The sequence below is a fragment of the Trachemys scripta genome, chromosome 14 (genome assembly GCF_013100865.1).
Source record: "Trachemys scripta elegans isolate TJP31775 chromosome 14, CAS_Tse_1.0, whole genome shotgun sequence".
NCBI classification, from domain to species: Eukaryota; Metazoa; Chordata; order Testudines; family Emydidae; genus Trachemys; species Trachemys scripta.
The window spans coordinates 33,131,191-33,154,262 of NC_048311.1; the positions used below are offsets into that span (position 1 = coordinate 33,131,191).

Below are 23,072 nucleotides of genomic sequence, written 5' to 3' on the forward strand. Positions count from 1 at the left end.
CTTCATTACATTTTCATTTCAAAAATATATGCCTGCCATACATTAGACCAGTGGTTCTCAAGCCGCAGCCCACTAGTATGTGTATGTGTATATAGTGTAGATGCACCCCACATAACACTGAGAACTGCATATGCGGCACACAATGTTAAACAGGTTGAGAACCAATGCATTAGGCAGAGTTAACAGTCAGTGACTGAACCCTAAAAGTACCTCTCTCAACAAAACCGGAACATCTATTAGCTACAGGCCTTACAAGATTATTAGTTTGTTCCATCTAAAACATTAAGAAATGCAATACTACGTGGGAGCCGATAGTTACACATTCCAACTAGCTGAGGTTGCAGAAATGTACCAAGAACATTATCACCACAGAAAAGAGACCATGATTTGCAAAAAAAGGTCTAAAATTCTCCAAAAAGTCCAGTAATAATAAAAAAAATTAATATATCAATGTAGCATCTAGAGTTTGAACAATTACCCTTGCCATGGTTAAACAAAGCGTTAGCCAAGAGAGACATGAAGCACAAAGCTAACTGAGTTTGAGAGCCTGCAAGAGTCTGTCCACGAGAATGGACAGGCAAGCAATGGAGGCTGCGAGATCACTCAGTTATATAATAGATGCACAGCTTCCTTTTTAACCTAAGCCAGTTTATCCCATAATAGTATCGGGTCTACGGAGACAGGTACTGTGGGGAAAGTCAAGAACAAATACACCCACTTACCCTGGGCTGCCAGTTTTCATACTGCTTTTGTAAATTTGCACCAATCGTTTCCAGAGCTTTTTGAGGACCCATTGACAGAGGATCTAGAAATAGAAAACATAAATGAGTATTTTTGATCACTACTAAATTACCTGCTTTTGCACAAGGCAAAAAAAAAAAAAAAATCATCCACCTCAATGAGTATTTGACTCCATAACCCAACTTCACTTACTCCAGGCTAGGTTTCTGTCAAGTTCAAAATGAACTCAGATGACAAAATACAATGGTCTGGGTAGTCACTATTTGTGCCGAAGTATGATCCACAACCTTTGTAAGAGAGAATAAAGTTTTCCTCACTTTCAGCCTCCCAGCTAGTGCATGTGATAAAATATTTTCATGATATTCTAAAACAGGCTTCTTTCAGCATTCAAGATATTTATTTTAAAGGTAAAACCATCAGTTTCAAATTCATTCACAAAGCTTTTCACCATAGTTACCTAAGGGCAGTACCCATAGGAATTGACCCCAGGTTTATCTACTGTTATACAGAATTGAAGAGCAGCAATGTCTGCAATAACTTGCAATAAGAACATTTTTTCTCAAAGTGGGAAGTCAAAATCTTCTTAGGAAAAACGTGAGGTGTAACTTTAGGTTTTTAAATATAAATATGAGCCGATAATAAAAAAAACACACCAATCCCGGGGGGGTGGGGGTGGAGGGGGACAATGGCAGTGAGAGGACCTAGATTTTATATTAATACTTGGAAATACTTGGTTTATCAACAGAGATTTGATTAACTCCTTTTTAAAGCTTTTTATACTTTTGAGCACAAAGTTCATCTCCCTAGACACTGGAGAGTTACTGTTCCAACATACTTAATTTCAGCTGCTCTTTATCTGCTTTACTCAAAGCCCAGAGCTGTGTAATTGGCCACAATGAGTATCAAGAATCTAGAAGCTAGTACTGGCCAGTTTAATGTAGAATCTTATTGATTAAAAAAGCAAGGTTCATAAAATTGATGAAGTCATATTTCTTTTAAATGTTTTCTTTAGCATACCTCCAGCACCGGAATAACACCACTTTATACAGTATGGGAGAAGCTAAGGTTTTTTTTTAATTGGTTATTGAGATTTTCTTAACAGACCAAAAGCTTTTTCTGGCATATGGCTTCTAACAGCAAAAACAACGAACTAGATGTTAAGAAAGTGATGCATCACAGCAGCAGCATCTGGAACCATCAAGTGCACCCTCCACCAACAAGATGATAGAGCAGTCCATAACCAGATGGCACATTGTTTGTTCTTGAGCCCGGAGCTCAGGAAGCCCCAACAGTAGATATGCAAGTTAAACCACCTGCGACCACAACATCTCCTGTTATAACAAGGAGGATCTTTTGATTCATACGATTGTTCTGAGGGGCATACACAATCTGATCCGGAGAGACTAGGAGACGCAAATCTGAATTGTCTATCTGCCAAGAAATGCGCCAGAGATCCAAAATAGAGTCCCATATCACCTGTTGCCATTGTTCCTTAGAAAGGCTGTGTCCAACATACCGTTTGAGAGGCTCAACTATTTCAGTAAAGCGGCACCTGACTTCAACCAGTGTTTTTGATATGGCTTTGAGATGAAATTGTGAAGTAAGCTGTTTGAACAATTGGCTGCACCCAATACTGTGGCCAGGGCTCTGCCTTCACATTTAACCACTAGTGGGAGCACTACTAGCCATGAGTGGAAGGTAGGAGACTGGAACTGTCCACGTGGCAAAAGTAAGGATACAAAGGGCAGGGTCGATTGAGTCCAACTTGTCACAATGACTACTGGAGCCCCAAGCTGCTGCACAGTATTCAGCAGACGCAATAATGAGGACATTGGTAGAGGTCTATAAGGGTGCAGCGCTAAAGCCCCATGAGTAGCTGGCAAGCCCGCGGAGCAGTGTGAATCTCAACTGGATTTTAGCACGTCTTCTTGATGGGTTATTGAAAGGACAGAGAGCAGTCAGGCTTCATCCCCAAATAAGTAGGGTACAGTTCAAAAACGATTGGCTGATTGTTCAGAAGGCTCTGTAGCTGTAAATGAGCTAACCGGCTGGTGAGATGGAACGCACATTTAGGTTCTGTCGCCACTTCAACTAGTACTTGGCCAAGATGTCAAGGTCAAATGGCAGGCAGGATGTCAACAGTGTACACAAACAGTTGCCAAGGTGGGCAGCAGGGTAACAGTATATACCAAAAATCAACGCTAAAGTTTAAATATACCATTTTTTTCTTCATAGAAAGGTTTATTTCTTAAGCATTTTGGGAGGTGAATCATTAATGCTTTTGGGATTGAGATTTTAGGAGAGATACAAAGAGAAGAAAATCCATGGGCTCTCCCATTCAGTTTTATCCAAGAAGAGCTATCTACATAAACTAAGGTCAAGCCTTGCTTCACAAATAGGGCCCTACCAAATTCATGGAAATGAAAAATGTCAAAATTTGGTCTCCCACCATGAAATCTAGTGTTTCGTGTGCTTTTACCCTATACTATTCAAATTTCACGGGGAAGACTAGCATTTCTCAAATTGGGGGTTCTGACCCAAAAGGGAGTTGCGGGGGGGGGGGGGTGTCACAAGATTATTTTAGGGGGGTCATGGTATTGCTTCTGCGCTGACTTCAGAGCTGGGCAGCTGCAGAGTGTTGGCTGTTGGCTGGGTGCCCAGCTCTGAAGGCAGCACCCCGCAGAAGTAAGGGGGGCAATACCATACCATACTCTTACTTCTGTGTTGCTGCTTTCAGACCTGGGTGGCCGGAGAGTGGTGGCTGCTGCTGACTGAGGGCCCAGCTCCGCAGGCAGCACCATACCAGGCCATCCTTACTTCTGCGCTGCTGCTGGTGGCGGCTCTGCCTCCAGAGCTGGGCTCCCGGCCAGCAGCCACCACTCTCCAGCTGCTCAGCTCTGAAGGTAGCGCCACCACCAGCAGCACAAAAGTAAAGGTAGCAGTACCGCAACCCCCGCCCCCCCACACACACACACACAATAACCTTGCGGACCCCCTCCCCCACAACTCCTTTTTGGGTCAGGACCCCTACAATTACAACACCATGAAATTTCAGATTTAAATAGCTGAAATCATGAAATTTATGATTTTTTAAATCCTATGACCGTGCAATTGACCAAAATGGTCCTTGAATTTGATAGGGCCCTATTCAGAAATTAATGAAAGTTTAGCCATTTATTTCTTTGGGGAAGATCAGTCCTTTAATGCAAAAATCTCCTTTAATGCACTAATGAACCTGCAGTTCCAACAGTCACCAATATAGGCTCTAGATTAAAAAAAACCCTCTATTTTAAACTGCAACAATGTATTTTTGCCACTATTCTGAAAACAAGCAAATTGTAGAAAAACTGCACTAGGTCTCTTGCCATTTAAGCCAAGTTTCAAGCACAAGCCCTTTGGAACTGGTAAATAATAAATCTTCAAAAGCCCCTCAGACTTCATCATAGAAATACTGATAGCAAGTTAACTATACAAAGGTGCTACTGCAGTACCCCTATGATTAAAAAACAAAACACACTGGCAATTGTACAGGATTACTTAATAGTTCGAGCTGAATTTATTAAAATGCATAAAAAGCCTAATGAACAATACTTCAGTTTCACTCGGTGAAGAAATGTGTACTGTGGGCTTTGGAATGCCTCAGCGTACTAGCATTTTTAATGAGGCCCTTTCAGAGCCTTGTACAAAAATAATGAACTTGGTGCCACTCTATAAAACCAGCCAATGAAGGTGTTAATAACCTGAGGTTGGAAACCAGGGAGACTAGAAAAGGCACATTCAGTAAGTAACTTTTTAAAAAGTTTACTCACCCATTCTGAAGGCTGCTATGAGCTAACCTGTGCCTTCTAGAGGACTTCATGCTGGACAAGAATAGGACTGACATTATCAAATCTCATACCAAAGCTTGAAAATAGCAATGGCTTTGGCAGAATTTGATAATTAGATGGCAATGTGCACAGGGAGTGGCATTTGTGGAGAGATGAATAGGACCTCTTTATAATTTCAGTTATTGATTTATTATACAGGAATAAGTCAATATATTACATTTTCTCTTTACTGAGATAGGGAAGAGGCCGTAATCCTTCCATTTAGTTACAAAATAAGACCAACAACTAAAGCTGATAAAAGCTGTAGCAATTATAATTTTACAGTTTGCATGGCGGTCCCCATGGCTGCAGCACTTTTGGCAGGGACGAGGGATAAAGAGCTCAAGCAGAAACACTTTCATTTTCTTGTGACTTTTACAGACACGTGCTCTGACATTTTAAATAAATGGACGAAAATGGACATTTCTTTATGTACATCAAGCACAGCTTTCTGCTTAATGCATTTCTAAACAAAGGCCCTGACAAACCTCTCGACATATTCCTGCCTTGCTTTGATGCACACCTTCTATTAGGTGGTATATATAAAAAGAGATTTCTGTAGAATTCATTTCCCCCTGTTCAGCATTCGGCTCATTTATACCACTTTTAAACAGAGATTTTTCTTCCCATGCTACAGGGCATGCATCTTCTAGAATGGCATTTTCTTCATTACTGTTGTGGCATTTAATGTCTGACCATAAAGCAAAACAAATCAAGAAGAAAGGACAGGTGTCATTCCTCTAGAAAGGAGAGGAAGCATTATTGAAACTGTGTGTATTACCTGGAGTAGAAGCCTAATGGTTAACCTTAGTTTTCACGAAGACAAATAGAAAACAAGTTCAGCCATGTTTCTCTGCTCATTGAGGGCAAATTACCAGAGATATGCACACCAATCCCTCACCTTGCTAGAATTCATAACTGCATGCTTCCTTCAACTCTCATTCCAGGGAGATACATGGGACAGATTCAAGGAAGGCAAAGGGAACAGACTGCAGGAAGAATTACCTAATCATGCTTTAGACTCCATGTTTTTTAATTTATTAGCTGAGCACCAAAGGTATCTGGATAAAACTGCCACAGCAGCAAGGGATAGTCCACAGAATCATCTTACAGAACAATTCACAAGCACATTCAAAGCAGTGGGCCTTGGCAGTTATAGTACAGCCCTTAAAATGTCTTATTTTATCAATAAGCCTCTTAGCTTTAAAATAATAGTATTAACTCTAACGTATCAGCAACACTATGGACTACAACATGCAAACACAATGTGGACACCATCAATCATCAGCTGGTGTTGACTTTCTAGCAGACCACATCACAAGTGGGTGGTGCTCCTCTTGGATGGCTCAGTTTGTCCTCGAGCAGAATTTCCAGAGGGTAGTTTGTGGCATTTGCTCATCCGGGGTTCTAGTTCGTCTCCCTTCCTGTGCAATGTTTACACTGGGCTTGTAGGAGGGTTAGTGAAGAAGCACGGAATAAGGTACCTGATGATGATGACGACACCTAGCTCTTTATGACTTCCTTGATGTCTGGTTGACATTAGGAGGTTATGAATGAAGGCTAGATAGCAAATACCAAAGCAATTCTGATCGTTTCAGGGAAATGTCCAGGAGGCATGATAAGAACTGCATCTGACTTTTTGATTGAATGTGCCTGCCATCTATTACTAGAGTTCACAAGATAGGAGTCTAAATGCAATCCATAACTGCTGTTAAATGGCCCTATAACAGCACTACCAAGGATGGCTCTTTCCCCTCCACCTGCATCTGGCTAAAATATTATGAAGGATTCTTTCATATCCAAAAGTTGTTACCATAATCCAGGCTTTTGTTATATCAAAACTACATTGCAGTACAGGTTTTATGTGACTATTTTAAATTTATGTAAAAAATGTAAAAGGCACTTTATATATTTTAAATTAAAACAAAAGAACTGTACTAAATTTTCTTGCTGATATCAATCACTAATCATCATATTTGGATGAGTCCTGATTGTTCTTCATTTTGTCCTATCCCCACCCAATTTAGTTTTTGGTGAATTTCATATTTCACTCAAGAAATCAATGCTACAAACTGCTCATTCTACCAAATACATCTGTTGCATTTGGATACATTTGTGGGTGCACGTTCAGTGCTTTTTAACTACTTTAACATCTTCAGCATTTTTAACATCTTTGGTAAGAAAAGTTGAATACCAGTTTCAGTGAGGGTGGGAACAAGAGAAAGCCAATTTTGAAAACCAGGAACTCTGTACAATGGAGAATTTGCTTCAGTCTGCTGTAAGCCCCAAGATTGCATGTTCTAGATGTCATGACTTTAGGTTTCATTTACTGAAAACACACAGCTATTAGACAGCTTGCACATGAGAAATAATCACATCCCAACATTATTAGTACCAGACGAATTTGACAGCAATCTAACTTTTGACCCAAAACATGGGGGAAATCCCCATTTTCAATTAAAAGGCCAGGGACAAGTATCCACCACCACAATAATGAAGCAAACACTCGTAAGAGTAAGGGCTGTCAGCAGGACGGTTTCTGGGAAGGATCCTTAACTTCTAAATTCACCCCCCCCAATCCAAAATAGCCAAAGAGTTTTGTAGGACATGGTATTTTTAAAATGTAACCGTGTGGCTCTTTGCAAGCCTAAAAAAAATAAACAGCTAATAGAATCATCTTTTACCTCCACATGTTGCATTTTGGAATAAACCAGGAAGTAGTGCATACCACAGCACATACTGTTGGGGAAATAACTGCCTAAGGCCATCTCTACACTACCAAATTGTGTCAACTTAACTTATATCGGCATCCAGCCACCGCAGTTGTGTGCACACTTGGCTCCTTATGTTGGTAGTGTGCATCCTTATCAGAAGCACTTGTATCGATTGAATTGCCAGTGTGGGGCATTATGGGATGGCTCAAGGAGGCCATTTACAGTCAACGTAAGCAACATAGTGTCTACACTGACACGGTCGACCTAATTACATCGACCATAACTCTATGCCACTCGGGGAAGTGGTGTTATTAAATCAGCATAGAAAGGCACTTACGTCGGCAGGAGCCAGACTTAAGTAAAGATACTTCCACAGCTAGGTTGTCACAAGGCAGCTTACGTTGACCTAATTGTGTAGTGTAGGCAAGGACTTATTTACACAGATATATTCAAATCAGATGTCACAAGTTTTCTTTTGTTCAACCTACCTTTAGCCCAGGAGAAACATAATGGTGGGGTTGCAATGAGCTCATACACCTGAACATTAATGAGACTAAGCAACATTTCCAAACTGCTCCCAAAGATATTCAATAAGCTTACCTATCCAGCACTCCAGACGCGCACAGGGAGTTGTCTTCACCACATCAGGAGGATCAACACCTACGTTTAGGCACAAAACTAAGGCAACGCTAACAGTCTTCATCTAGAAACAAGAGAAGATAATAATGCTTAGTGAAAAAATTCACCACTTATTACCGATGCTGTAATTCTCATTGCTACCCTATAACTCTCACAAAGAGTTCAAGTTCAGCTTTGTTAATCCATCCTTAACAAGCAACATTTTAAGCATTCTGTTAAGAGTGGGAAGAAAAATTGGAGATAAGAAAGCTATGAAAGTTCTCTTTTTGTTCCAGCAGAACTGCGTTAATTCTTACTTTGTTAATCTGCAATCTCACTGAATTCTCATAAACATCCAGCAGGCTCCCTCCAGTTCTCAGAAGAGATTTAATAAAGCTTTACTTAAATCTTGCATTACTAAGATTTCTTCATTTCCAGGGCCCATACTGCCGTACATTATGGAGATCAGATGCCAATAGATTTCTGCCAAGCATCCTGGATTAGTCAATGTCTAACTGAAATGCTTTATTAAAAAGTAATGTGAACACACTATTCAAGATTCCAGATCAATAACAGAATATCATAAACCCTGCCTTAAGTGACCACTCAAGCAAGAGACAAAAAAAATAAAAAAATCAGTGGGCTAGAAGGTGGGTTTTTTGTTTAGCTGGGGGGGTTTTAAGACCTTTAATATGTGTTGGCAATCTGAGGTACACTTTAAAGTGCTCTCTTTAAAAAGAGGGTGTATTGGAGGTGTCAATGTACCTTTTAAAAAAAGAGAAACATACAAATGAAAATTTTGTTTTTTTTAAATATTAAACCTTTCAGGAGCAGAGTTCGGGATATTACCTATAGCAGAACTGCATTCTTTACCCTTTAGCAGTTTGTCTCCAGCTTTTGGAGCGTGTGGAGAGAGGGAAGCCCCCGGAACTCTAGAATACATATTCTGGGAAGGACTTGGAATTTTTAATTATTTTTAAAGATGAACTATAAAGGAATTTTAAAGACTCCACCACATCTGACAAGATCTCAAATAAATCTGAGAACCTTAATGGAACTTTTCTGGTGATATTAACCCTTATGCAGCTACCTATGACTAATAGTCCTAGAGAGACAAGATGGGTGAGGTATTATCTTCTATTGGACCAACTTCTGTTGATAAAAGAGACATGCATTGGAGCCACATAGAGCTCTTCTTCAGGTCTGAGAAAGGTACTCCAATTGCAACAGCTAAATGCAAGGTGGAACAGATTGTTTAGCATGAGTAGTTAGCATATATTCTAAGGGACCATTCAAGGTAGAATGGCCTGATAACACCTCTGCAGTCATAGGACAAAAGGAAGAAGTCAGTGGGTTACAGGTTGTTGTAATAAGCCATAAATCCAATCTCACTGTTCAGTCTATGATTCTTGATGTCTAGCCGAGTAATGAATTCAAGCTCCCTGGATCGTCTTTTGAAAGTGTTGTGCGGGTTTCCTTTGCTTTGAGGATAAGGACTGATCGATCAGATATAGAGTGATTGCTTTGTGAAAAGTCACCCACAGTTGATAGGGTTTTTTTGTCTTATTTTCTTGTGCGCTCATTTGAGAATGTAGTGATTGTCTGGTTTCACCCACATAGTTGTTATTGGGGTATTTCATGCACTGGATGAGGTATACCAAATGTTGTGATAGACATGTGAGGGATCCATTGAAAGGTGTGTTGTGGGAACATTGATCCAGGGCTCTGGAGCGGAGACCGGAGCTGGAGCGCAGAGCAGTGGGTTTTATGCCCGGAGCTGGAGCAGAGCAATTCAAAAATTTGATTGCTCCAAATCCCTGCATTGATCATTGTAGTGGTGGAGATGTCTGCAGGTTTTGCATCTGTTGTTCTGACAGGGTCTGGTGCTACTTTAGAATCAAAGAATCATAGGACTGGAAGGGACCTTGTGAGGTCATCTAGTCCAGTGCCCCCACCTCATGGCAGGACTAAGTATTATCTAGACCATTCCTGACAGGTGTTTGTCCAACCTGCTCTTAAAAATCTCCAATGATGAAGATTCCACAACCTCCCTAGTCAATATTCCAGTGCTTAATCACCCTGACAGGAAGTTTTGCCTAATGTCCAACCTAAACCTCCCCTGCTGCAATTTAAGCCCATTGCTTCTTGTCCTATCCTCAGAGGTTAAGAAAAACAATTTTTCTCCCTCCTCCTTGTAACAACCTTTTACGTACTTGAAAACTGTTATGTCCCCTCTCAGTCTTCTCTTTTCCAGACTAAACAAACCCAATTTTTTCAATCTTTCCTCATAGGTCATGTTTTCTAGACCTTTAATCATTTTTGTCACTCTTCTCTGGACTTCCTCCAATTTGCCCACATCCTTCCTGAAATGTGGCACCCAGAACTGGACACAATACTCCAGTTGAAGCCTAATCAGTGTGTAGTAGAGCAGAAGAATTACTGCTCATGTCTTGCTTTCAACACTCCTGCTAATACATCCCAGAATGATGTTCGCTTTTTTTGCAAAAGCGTTACACTGTTGACTCATATTTAGCTTGTGATCCACTATGACCCCCAGATCCCTTTTCATAGTACTCCTTCCTAGGCAGTCATTTCCCATTTTGTATGTGTGCAACTGATTGTTCCTTCCTAAGTGGAGTACTTTGCATTTGTCCTTGTTGAATTTCATCCTATTTACTTCAGACCATTTCTCCAGTTTGTCCAGATCATTTTGAATTTTAATCCTATCCTATCCCCAAAGCATTTGCAATCCCTCGCAGCTTGGTATCATCCCTTTCCGTTGATATCCTGGTCTATGGTGAGCTTGCATCTGGTGAGCTTGGAGAGATTGGGAGGGTGGGGGGTGTTGTGTTTGAAGGCAAGAAATGCAGGTTCAGGAAAGATTTTTTTCCAGTATTGGTTGTAGCTGTTTGAGGATACCCTGTAGGGGTTCCAGTGCAGAGTGATAGGTGACAATTGGAGGTGTGCAGTCAAAGGAGGTTTTATTTCTATATTGAAGCAGGTTCTCTCTGGGTATTCGGGTGACCCGTTCCATGATGCGATCTACTTCTCTGGTGGAGGCTCCTTGTTTGGTGAAGAACAACAGAAATTGGTCCGATAAAAGATATTACCTCATCCACCTTGTCTCTAATATCCTGGGACCGGCATGGCTACGACTACAATGCATACAATAATGGTCCTAGAGTTGCACTCATCATTATTTCACTTTCCTTTAAAAACCAGCCTCCTTGCAAGTAACCTGACATGACTGAACATCTAATCCTAACGCAATAACTGCACCAGAACTGAATTACAAACCTTCAAAGCAATATGTGTTACAAAAAAAGTCAAAGAAATAAAGCACTTTCTATTTTGTAATATAACAAAACCAAAAACTTTTCAAGCTAACCAGATTACATGGTGCAGCCAAAGGTACCTCAGGGAGTGATCTCAACACTCCCCTGGGTCAGGCCTGGCCACTATTTGGCTGGGAGATCACCAAGGAAAAACAGGCGCTGCAGGAAGTGCTGGCAGTTCATTGGGGATTACTCTTCCTTCTTTCACAGCTGAAATAATGCCCCATCTTGCTGCTGTACTTCTGCAGATACCATCTTTAAGATACTATGCAAGTGTCAAATCTTCAAGAAGTGCATTTTACCCTCGACAGAAACGCTAGGATCAATATTGTCTTCACCTTGGTCACCTGCTCCCAAGTTGCCATCTCTTGTTTTTGTTCTAATTTAGGCCCCCATCCTACTTTCATGGATAAAATTATACATGTGCTTAACTGTTTGTGGGATTGGGTCCCTAGACTCAGTGCTTTAGGGGTAAGGATTCAGGCCAGAATTTTCAAATATTCTGTTTGTAAACAAAGTCTAGTGTCTTGGATTGAAAAAAAATGGTTTGACTGAAAAACATGGCTATCTAAACCTCATGTTGATTTCCTGAAGCCTACAGGCGTGCACGAAGATGCACTCTCCCCACATACCATTTACTGAGGGCACATTTTTCAATATGAGGAACTTCCAGCTCGACTCATAAAGCGTGCAAAACCCATAAACTATGTAAGCTAAACAGTCCCTGATTCTTCTTCCCCACCCCCCCCACTTTTTCAAAAGAACACAAACAAGGAAATTGAATTTTAAAACTGTACTAAAGCAAGACTAACTTTGTACCATTAAAATAACAAGTTAAGAAATTAACATTCCAGCAGCAAATTATGTAGTGTTTTCTATTCCTGTGTCTTAGTATTGGAACTCCACAGAGTTAAGAAATACCAATTTTTATATATGTAACCTTAAAAATGCACTTAATTTTTGCATTAAATATGCCAGTTTGGGGTTACATTAAGCACAGACATGTCACTACATTTTAAAGGGTTTTTTTCCTATTCTGGATAGCTTACATCTAATATAAAAAAGTGTTTTAAATTAAAAAAATTAAAGCCTCAAAAGAGGCTTTAAACTATACTGAGGTACTATGTCTGTGGTACCTACATAGGATGCGTGATGTTTTCAGTTTGGAACAAACCACTTGTTTGCCCTTCTTAGTCTTGCCCAAGGCTGTTGATTTGACAGCAACAAAGTAAAACTGATCGAGCAGCATATTCATCACACTTGCTTCCATATCCACAAGGGGCAGTGCAAATGTATGAAATCCAAACCCGATAGCATCTTAACTTTATCAGTACCTAGGACCAGCACTAAACCAGCTACTTAGTGCTTTTGTCAGACAAAAATACTGCTTAAAAATTGCATTTGGCAGCTCTTCCCTCCTGCCCATTCTCTTCTCCATATCAATACCTAAACTAGGGAAAGGAAACAAAAGAGGCAGTGTGGTTCTCTATATTTATGTCAGAAGTGTTCAGCATTCCCTTGCCTGTCTGAAGCAAAGCCACCCGCATCTCCACATCCCCGGGGTGCTCATTAAGATTCAGAACAGCAGGCAAAAAACTTACTGCAAAGCTGGAGCCATATAAATGTATAATTTATAAAGAAAACTAGAAACTGGAGCACATGGCTAAGAGACTACACATTCTAGGAAGGAAACAAAAAACCCAGTATGTCAGGATTAAATTTCTACAGCTTCTGCTGATTCCTGCTTCTATCCTAGAGACTCTGCTGCAGAAAATTAGCAGGAAAATTGGCTCCTGGTTCCTGGACTGCATCCCGAGCCACGTCCTTGATAAAAAAAAAAAAAAAAAAAAAAAAAAAAAAAAAAAAACACTGCAGTGATCAGGGATGCAGTACAAGTTAGCCATCACCATGTTACATTAACAAGCATTAAGTCGTGCTTTCTAGGGCACAGGTGGAACAGCACAATCAAGACTCCCTTATCAGCATTTCATGGAGATTCCCCCAGGGTTGAAAAGCCCTGAGGAAATGATACACTTTAAAGTAAGAAGCAGAGGTTTCAGAGAGATCTTATATATTAAGCTTTTATTCTAGGATGGAATAAGGGACACGAGTCCAATCCAAATTCATTGTTAAATGCATGTGGATCAGTTGAACAAATATATTTGTTGCTGAACTCCATTTATGAACATGCATGCCAAGAGCATGCCCGTGCCTCACTGAGAATGACCCCTTGAATATTTGTAGTGCATGTTAAAAAATCTGGGATACTTGACAGATCCCAGGTTTAAAGTTAGCCAAAGCAGATTAATAAAAGCACGGTGGGGTAATCTGGCAATTATCCTCGGAAGACATGTGATCCCCGGTTCGAACTAGAAGGGGCTCAGGAACAGAGAGATACGAATAGGTAATAAATGTCTGTTTTACTGGCTGGCTAAGAGTCACCTCTGACTGCGAAGTGGGGGTGTGTGCAGGACCTCTGGCTTCCCCAGGATCCCGCCTGGGTGGACTCGCTGTGGGAAGCGCACGGAGGGGCATATGCTGAATGCTCCCAGGAGAAACCCAGGAGGTGAAGCCGTGTGAGCTTCTTGCCCTGAAGACAGTCTGCTCCATGGAAGAGGAGGCTCCCCAAAGTCCTGACTGGCTTTGTGGGGAGCAGTTCCAGAGCATTGTCCTTTTGTCATGGAGTCCCCGGGCCCTTAGAAATGCTCAGTGTGTACCATGGTAAATGGTGAGGAAAAGATATGGACGGGAACTGTGTAATAAAGGGAAAAAACAAACAAAATATTGCAATTGAGAAATAATCTGTACACCATGCAAAAGCGGACATGTGTGAATATGCCAGGGATGGGTTTTGGTGGGCAGATTATCCATAACGTCTTGCTATAAGGTTTTCTTGCACCTCTCTCTGAAGCTGCTGATACTAACCACGGCTAATGATGGAAGAATGAACTTGATAGACCACTCCTCTGATCTATTATGACAATTCCTATGTTGATGAGGATCTTTATTATATACATCTGTTTCTGATCCCATCTAATGTCAAACAATTTCAGACTGCTCTCTAAAGGGAACCCCCAGATAGCTACAGTTTGGTTTATGTCTTGAAGCAAATGGATTTATTTCACTTTCCAAACTCTTTGAGGGTTTTTTGCTTTGTTTAATATTGACTAACTCTGGATGTTCTCGTTATTCATATAAATATCTAATTTGTTTTTAATCTCCTACGCTTCTGGCCTCAATGATACTATGTTACAATGAGTTCCATAGGTGCATTCTACATTGGGTGAAAAAGTATTTTAAATTCAATTTTATTTCAATTTAGAGCCTAAAAAGTGCCCATGCACAGTCTCTGAGCACCCTGCAAATTCTATAAAATTACAAATCAAATGTCAATTTCAGTCAGCTCACCCCTTCTGCCAAAAAACAGCTCTCCATACAAAACACTCCCAACAAATTGGCTAGCATTTCACTCTGTTAATCCAAATGGTAGACAAGAAAAATGGGCCTTACAGAGCGTTGGCAACTTTGGGGTATTTTTGACTGAAGCAGGCGAACATTCCAGATCCCCAGGGGCCTTATGAAGAATACCTGCTGACAGCACCCTCTGAGACAACCTAGCATCAGATCAGGTCTCACAAGTGACTTGTATAATGGTAATAACACTTCCCTATCTCTATTGGAAATACCTCGCCTGATACATACTATGATTTCATTACATGGCTGCATCACACTGGCAGCTCAGAATCATCCTGTGATCAACTAATACACCCAAGTCTTTCTCCTCTGTCGCTTCCAATTGATACAGCCCCAGATTATATCAAAAATTCTTTTTGTTAGCCAGTAAGTGCATGAGCTTGGACTTTGAACTATTACATTTCATCCCATTTCTATTACTCCAGTTTTCAAGGTTACCCACATCCTCTTGTACGATATTCCGGTAATCCTCCATATTGGCAATACCTCCCAACTTTGTGTCATCTGCAAATTTTATTAGCGCACTCTCACTTTTTGCACCAAGGTTATTAATGAAAATGTTAAATAAGCTTGGTCCCAAGACCGATCCTTGAGGATCTCCTTTACTAACCTTCCTCTAGCCTGCAAATTCACCTTTCAATATGACCCTTTGTTGTCTCCCCTTTAACCAGTTCTTACTCACCATTCAATACTCATATTAATGCCCATCTTCTCTAATAAATTCCCACATAGGACTGCATCAAATACTTCACTGAACTCTAATTAGACTAGATCAGGGTTTCTCAAACTGGGGATTGGGACCCCTCAGGGGGACATAAGGTTATTACATGGGAGGGGGTCCGCGAGCTGCCAGCCTCCATCCCAAACCCTGGTTTACCTCCAGAATTTATAATGGTGTTAAATATATAAAGAAGTATTTTTAATTTATTAGGAGGGTCGCACTCAGAGGCTTGCTGTGTGAAAAGGGTCACCACTACAAAAGTTTGAGAATCACTAGATTAGATCTACTGCATTTCTTCTATCTAGAAAATCTATTAGCTTCTCAAAGAAAAATCAGGTTGGTGCAGCACAATCTACCTTTTGTAAAATCCTGCTGTAGTTTATCCCAATTAACATTAGTTAATGTCCTTAAATATTCTCTTTCAAAATTTGTTCTCAGACCTTGCATACAACTGAGGTCAAATTAAAGGGCCTGTAGTTTCCCAGATCACTTCTCCCTCACCCCCATTTCTTAAATATGTACTATATTTTCAAATTCTCCAATCATGGGATATGACCCGAGTTTATGGAGTCATTCAAAATCCTTGCTATTGGGCTTGCAATTTCATGTGACAGTTCCTTTAATGTTCTTGGATGGAGTTTATCCATCCCTTCCACCCCCAGTTGGTCGCATTAAGCTGTTCGAGTTTGGCTTCCACTCAGAAGTGGTCACCTGTACTTCCATATCCTTGTTCCCATTAGCCACCATGCCACTGCCCCAAGCTCGTTACCCTTATTAAAAATTGAGGTAAAGTATTTGTTTAAAGATAATCTAGGTATTGCCCAACACCTAATCTGCACCACATAAGATGTGGGACCACTAAACATTGAGTCTTTCCCTGTTTTTTTTTTTATTTATATGGCTAAAGAACCTTTTACTGTTGGGTTGAATTTCCTTTGCAAGGGCCCCCAATCAAGGTTCAGATGTGATCAAAGGCTCTGCTTCTCTCACAACACATTGCCCCCTACCAGACTTTCAAACTGAAAACAGATCAGCAAGCAAAACACTCTCTCTCTCTCTCTCTCTCAAGAACTGACTTGCTGCCCCTAAGGAACAGGGGTTTGGATCCCTTCTCCTCTTCCCTCCTCCTTCTCAGCTGTTTTCAGCTCTGTTTGCTGGCTCATGTGCCATGGCTCCTGTGTTTTAGGCTCTCTGTAGAAAGACCTGCTCATCTAGCAGGTGACTCCTTTTTCAGCAATTCCACCATTCACATACATTTGAGATGTAGCTCCATCTTGATGCACTGCATATGCTACCCTCACATTTAAGTGAATGGCCCCTTTCCTTTGGAAGGGTGGAAGTCTTCTCACTCCTTACGCATGCAGAGAAAAAAAAAGTTTCAAGAATTTTTCTAAAATGTTCCCTTCAATCAGGTTCCAAGCAAACATAGTGGTGACCTTTTTTATACATCACTGACAAATGTCAACTAAACCATTTCATCACAGTCAAAAATCTGAATCAACTGTTGATCTGCTTCTGTTTCCACACCTCTATCAAGAGTTTCTTACTATGCAAGGCTTTTTAAATATTCCCTTAATTCAAGGTAGAATACATGTGATATTTCATTTGCAACTAGCACTACTAGTAATAAAGAGTTATTTTATCATCTATATCATCAATTCATTTACTTTCTGAAGACTCATCTGACAGAATCGTTCCCAAGCTGAGAACTGGTTACTACAAGATTATTAAAAAATAGTTTCATTTCCTTGAAAATATTTTCAATGTAATAAAACAATGCTTAGCTCTAAGGAAAGGAAGTACTTCTTGGTATAAGGTGGCTCTGGGGTGTTTTATTTTTATTTATTTATTTATTTTCCATAAATCTATTGCACCCTGCCTGCCAGCTCCAACGAAGAATGTTATAAGCACCGGGAGTAAAAAGCACACACCCCCAGTACAAATACAGCCATATTGCCAAAAACACATTTAGAGATAGAGAATGGAACATTTTTCAGCAACAAATTACTGATCTTTATATAGGAATCCCTGGATAAAGTTCTATAGCCCATGTTATGCAGGTGGGTCATTCTAGATGAGGGTAATAACTATTGCCCTTAAAACCACTGGATCTACGTTTCATGTTTGTTTCTCTGCTAGAACAGATGTTGACATCTTATGCTTTTGTGACCCATGTTACACTCCATAATTACATCTTCAGTATTAACACTAGATTGCCATTGTCACCTAAAAACACACTTCACCAGAAAGGCTTACAGCAAAAAGTTTATCCTTTTATCCACTATCCGGGTGATGACAATTAACGGTAAATAGAGGAAGGAGGAGGGAAGACTAGAAGTGCAGGAAACATCTCCCACCCTGATACCAGAGATTTAGTGTTTTGTTATTCAGAAACAAGTCAGTTAATAATGTCTCTCCCAGCTCCATATAGCCTCCCATGCGCCACTGTCTGATGACCATGCCAGTGAGAAGGCAAGTAGCATTACAGCTTAATCGCTTTTTAATTAACACTCAAGTAAATTATAACTCGATTGTTCATTCTTACTAACAAAAAGTGTGATGGTGTATGACTAATGCAGACTTGCTTATATTAATGAGCTACAGTGATTTACTACAGTAGGATCATAATGCACTTATATGAGCAAAATCCAGCACCATGTCTTATGTTCACCTTCGACTTTTCTATAGTATAAACAGCCACAGATATTTTGGTGCACACACAAAAAAGTGTTTTCTCTCTTATCCTGGATTCCCTTTTTTATCATTAATTTAATTGTTTGGGTAATGTTTTGTGCTCAGTAAAGAAGACTGATACCACTGGTTACAAAAAGCTTTCCCTAGGAAGCGCTACTAATTTCCCCTCTGAAACAATACTGGTTCTCTTCAGTAGGGGCTGCCAATCATGCAAAGCAGAGCCCCCATGGTGGTTTTATGAGCACTGGGAAATCCACTAGAACAATCCACTAGAGACAAGTGGGACTCCAGACTCCTTTTCACTTGTGACATAGACACCTTCAAGTCCAGGTTCCCAGAGACACAGTAGCCCATTGAGCATGGAGACTGAACTTCCTTCATCCCTAGAAGTGGCCTCTGCAAAACAGGTTGAGATACATGAGTGTGCAAGAAATTTTCAATGCCACTGTGACATCAGTTCTGCAGTAAAACAATTTCATTTTCTAGTGCTATCAGTCTAACACCTTACATAAGCACTAAATTAACAAGTTAAAATAATGTAAAATGCAGTTTACAGTGACTTGCAGGGAATAACAGACTACAACCAACTCAGGCTATGTCTACGCTAGGCACCTTTTAGCAACACTGGGAGAGAACTCTCCCGCTGACAAAGTGCTGTTCACACCAGCGCTTTTCGTCAGTAAAACTTTTGTCGGGGGGGCGGGGGGGGAGAGAGAGAGTTCACACCCCAGAATGACAAAAGTTTTACCAACGAAAGTCCAGTGTAGACAAAGCCACAGTCTTAAGCACAAGGAGTTACCTGTTTTCCTAAGCTTTTGGGGAGAGAGGTGAGAGGGAAGAGGGATAATGGAGTGGAGCTTATTTTGGGTTTGGTTTTGTTTGTTTTTTTAACAAGGTTTGCTTTTTAGTGTTTTTTTGGCACGTCTTTATTTAACATATTGACCTCTATAATGTGTGAAGAAAATGCTGACAGGCACAACTGTAAACAAATCTAAGGCTATGTCTACACTGGCACTTTTGTCAGTCAAACTTTTGTCAGTAAGGGGTGTGAAAAAAAACACACCCCGATCAACAAAAGTTTCACCAACAAAAGCGCCGGTGTGGACAGCGCTATGTCGGTGGGAGATGCTCTCTCTCACCGGCATAGAGGGGCTACACAGGAGACCTTACAGCAGCGCAGCTACAGAGGTACCACTGTGCCACTGTAAGGTCTGCAGTGTAGACACAGCCTAAATGTAAAGTATTTCCAAACACTAGGTGACAATCCAAGACAGACAATTAGCATTACAAATTTATAAATGCCAGCAGCCAAAGTTAAAGAACTTAAGCCACTAATCCCAGTGCTATAGCTTGCTTTCCTGTCCATGTAAGATCTCCTCTGAGTGTCAGTCAAGTTATTAACTCAGTTACTGTAATTCCTCTCAAGCACCAAATAAGAAACTGGCCTTCCAAACATCCTCTGCTCTCAGAACTGTGTGTGTTTCTCCATTTTAACACTCTAAAAAAAAGTCAGCTATTTAGTACTGACTCCTCTCTCCCAAGTACATAAATCCTGCCTTTACCCTCAGTGTAACTTGACCTATTTATGACATCCAGGACACTTGCCTCTAAGTACCAGTACATTCTGTGGGATGAGGGGCCTGTATGGATCCTGGCACTCATACGGGCCTGGCTCCCCACTCCCTGGCACCATTACTTACACCCGTGCAATGTACCCTTCTGTCGATCTTAAATAAATGTGAATTCTCTCTCTACCACCTCCTCCCTCCCACAAAGCCACACAGTTATGGACTATCAAACACAAGAGAATTGCATGAAATTAGAGATATACAGGATACCACTTAGTTCTATAAGAAAAAGGATTTGTTAAAGACTACGCTCCTTCTCCCAATTTTTAGTATTTAACTAGCAGCTTTATTTAAAATATGGGCTTTGGTGAACATGGCAAACAAACCCATTTAACACAGATGAGGATCATGCCCTTTTGTGAAACAAACAACTACCACAATGTATTGTAACTGCAGTAAGCCCCAAGCAAGGAACCAGTCCCAGAACCATTACAAGTTTAGCTATACATCTATTTAGATATCTTATGTATTGTTAATGCATGCATCACCAGGGCACCCAAGTGCCAGTGAAGCCTACTGATATTGTTCAAAGTCTCGCTGATGTCAGCCAGTAACATGCATATGAGTATCATGCTGCAAGTATGTACAATGGACTATTACTGCAGGCAGTAGATGAATTCGCAGGCTAAGCAACTCCCGCTAGAAATCCCTGTATTTTACAGTACAGTGCAGGCATAACATCTATTGTTAACAGGAGTCATTCACACCACTCTATGTACTACAATAAAAGTGTGACACACACACCCTCATTAAGCCCCTAAAAAAGTAAAAGTTTTCTGTTTGCTGCAGGCAGACTATTTCCCCAATGGGTTATCATTAACTCTAAGCCTTGCAAAACAACAAAACCAACAGGCCATTTACCAACTAAACTAGTAGTTTAGTCAGTTTCATATATTTGGTATTTTAAAAGCAAAGAGACAGAACTAACTTGTCAAGCAGTTTAATTCCATATTTCAAGCTACATACATTTTCTTTTGCTCTGTTCGCTGCAACTGTGCATACTGTGCAGCATGTGAGGTCACACGAAGACCTGACAGACAATATTCTCTGATTGCTCGAGATTGTCCACCCTTCAAACATTTAACTCCATTAAAAAATATTTTTTGTCAAAATAATTACTAAAAGGAAAACAGAAAGCAGAAACCGAGAGGAGAATTCATAATTGTGCTTTGTTATAAAGTGTTTCAAGAAGAAGGTTCTTAAAGGACCTGACTTTTTTGCACAGCATTTCTTTGCCTTTTTATGTTTACGGATAATGTTAATGATAATTTGAGACATAGTTTAAAAAGCTTTTTCATTCACCTCTTAATTAACTCTGAAATAAAAGTGGGATAGAAGCCCTGAAACAAAATAAAATTGCAGATGAAGAAAAGTTATCTAACATTGCCTGTAACTATCTGAAGGGTCTGGAACTAAAATCAGCTCCACCAAAATTGGTGCAGCTCCATTACTACTTGAAGTTACTGTACTTACTAGTAATTTTCAGCTACAGAAATCCCTATATGTAATTCATAAAAATGAGTATGACTAAAGAACAGAGACTTTATCACCACAAGGATGCCTCACTTTTTCTGCTTTAGTAAACCTGAAAGCAATTCCTATTCAGAATGAAAACTTCAGAGACAGCTACACCCCCGACTCCATCCAAAGGTACGTCTACACTGCAATTAAAAATCCACAACTGGTCTGTGCCAGCTGACTGGGCTTGGGCTATGGGGCTGTTTAACTGCAGTGTTGATGTCCAGTCTCAGGGTAGAATGCAGGCTCTAGGAGAGATGGGAGGGTCCCAGAACTCGGGTTAAACATATACACTGGCTACATTGCAATGAAAAAGCCCCACAGCCAGAGTCTGGCAAGCCCAAGTCAGCTGGCATGGGCCAGCTGCAGGTGCCTAATTGCAGTGTAGATATACCCTAAGTCTTGTTATGTCGTAAATAAAAAATTTAAAAAGGGATGGTCAGTGCTTTATCATGTAGCCTCAGTAAAGCAATCAGCAAGTCAGTGTCAATAAATTTATAGATGGAATTTCTAGTTTTAAGTTAGGACTCCACTTAAAATTTCAGAATGGGCATTTTTTTGACCACACACTAAAACATCTGAAATTTCAACACTACTAGAACAAGTTTCAAATCACGGGATCCATCGTATTATAAAGCTAAACATCTAAGAGTTGATAACTAGAGACTGATTTTTTTCCTTCGTCTCAGTAAGTTAATTCACAAAAATGTCATTTCTAACTAAAATAAGCAAGTGCAACGTGCACAAAAAATAATATATTCTGTCAATTTATTTTAAAAAAAACTATGGGCACACATACCAACATTAAGTACACAAGTTAGGATTAATTTCCAACATAAGATATCCCATGGACCCACCCAAATTGGGTCTCCCACATCATCCTATAAAATTTAATCTGTCTACTTGCCCAGTGTGGTGCATTGAAACCTGTGTTAAAATTATAAACTATTGCTTTAAATTCTATGGGGTTTTCCTGGTCCTACTTGCAGGCTAGAGGGCTGTTTAGAGAAGCACCAAGCAGAGTCTTCAGCAGTCAGTCTGCAACAGCCAGCCTAGAGCAAGATGGTGGGAGGTGTGCCTCTATGCCTTAGGGCCTGCTTTGTGTGTGTGTTTTTGGTTCTTGTGTTAGGATTCTGATTCTAAGACAGTGTGTGTTAGGTTGCAACCTTCTAGAAAGAGTATTTTATATTTTTATCTAAATTCTCTGTGTGTATGCCATGAGCATAACACTCAGAAAAAGCCTTAGGGAAAATAATGACATTTCTCTTTATATCCATTTATACAGTTGCGGGGTTTGGGGTTTTTTTTTGCAGATATTTTATACAGAGAAGTCCAGAATAGCTTTCCATGAGTAACTCTCCAACAAGCCTCTGTGGTGACGTGCCACCAAAATTTTATTAAGCAGCTCCTTTAAATTTTGTTTAACTGTGGGCAATATTTGCAATTTTCCCTACATAAAACGTTTGTCCCATCCACACTGCAATTTCTTTAAATAAGTAAATAAATAAAAAGCCAGTAAGTCCCTCCATTTTCCCCTTACAATTCATCCTTCCACACCACTCTCAAGCAATAATGCTCTCTTCCCCGGCACCTCATGGAGACTCTTCTAAGTCACTCCCCTACCTGACAGAAGTTCCTCCAAGCAGCAACTATGGCAAGGGGGTTGCCCTGTGGCTTCTGACTGCAAGACTGATGGCTGATATGAAGAATGGGTCCCTACTGCTTCTGAAGTTGGGGGAATTCATATTGGGTTTGCCCTGGGT

General features: G+C 40.4%; 1 protein-coding gene across 3 annotated transcripts in view; it reads right to left on the bottom strand.

The window, feature by feature from the left end:
• Positions 1-23,072, bottom strand: part of RPTOR (regulatory associated protein of MTOR complex 1) — a 289,467-nt gene that overhangs the window by 241,617 nt on the left and 24,778 nt on the right. For all 3 annotated transcript variants that reach the window (XM_034789588.1, XM_034789587.1, XM_034789589.1), the window contains exons 2-3: positions 7,922-8,024; positions 723-805 (exon numbers count right to left, since the gene is read on the bottom strand). In XM_034789588.1, the coding sequence (XP_034645479.1) occupies positions 723-805; positions 7,922-8,024 (186 nt within the window). The remainder of the gene's footprint in view (positions 1-722; positions 806-7,921; positions 8,025-23,072) is intronic.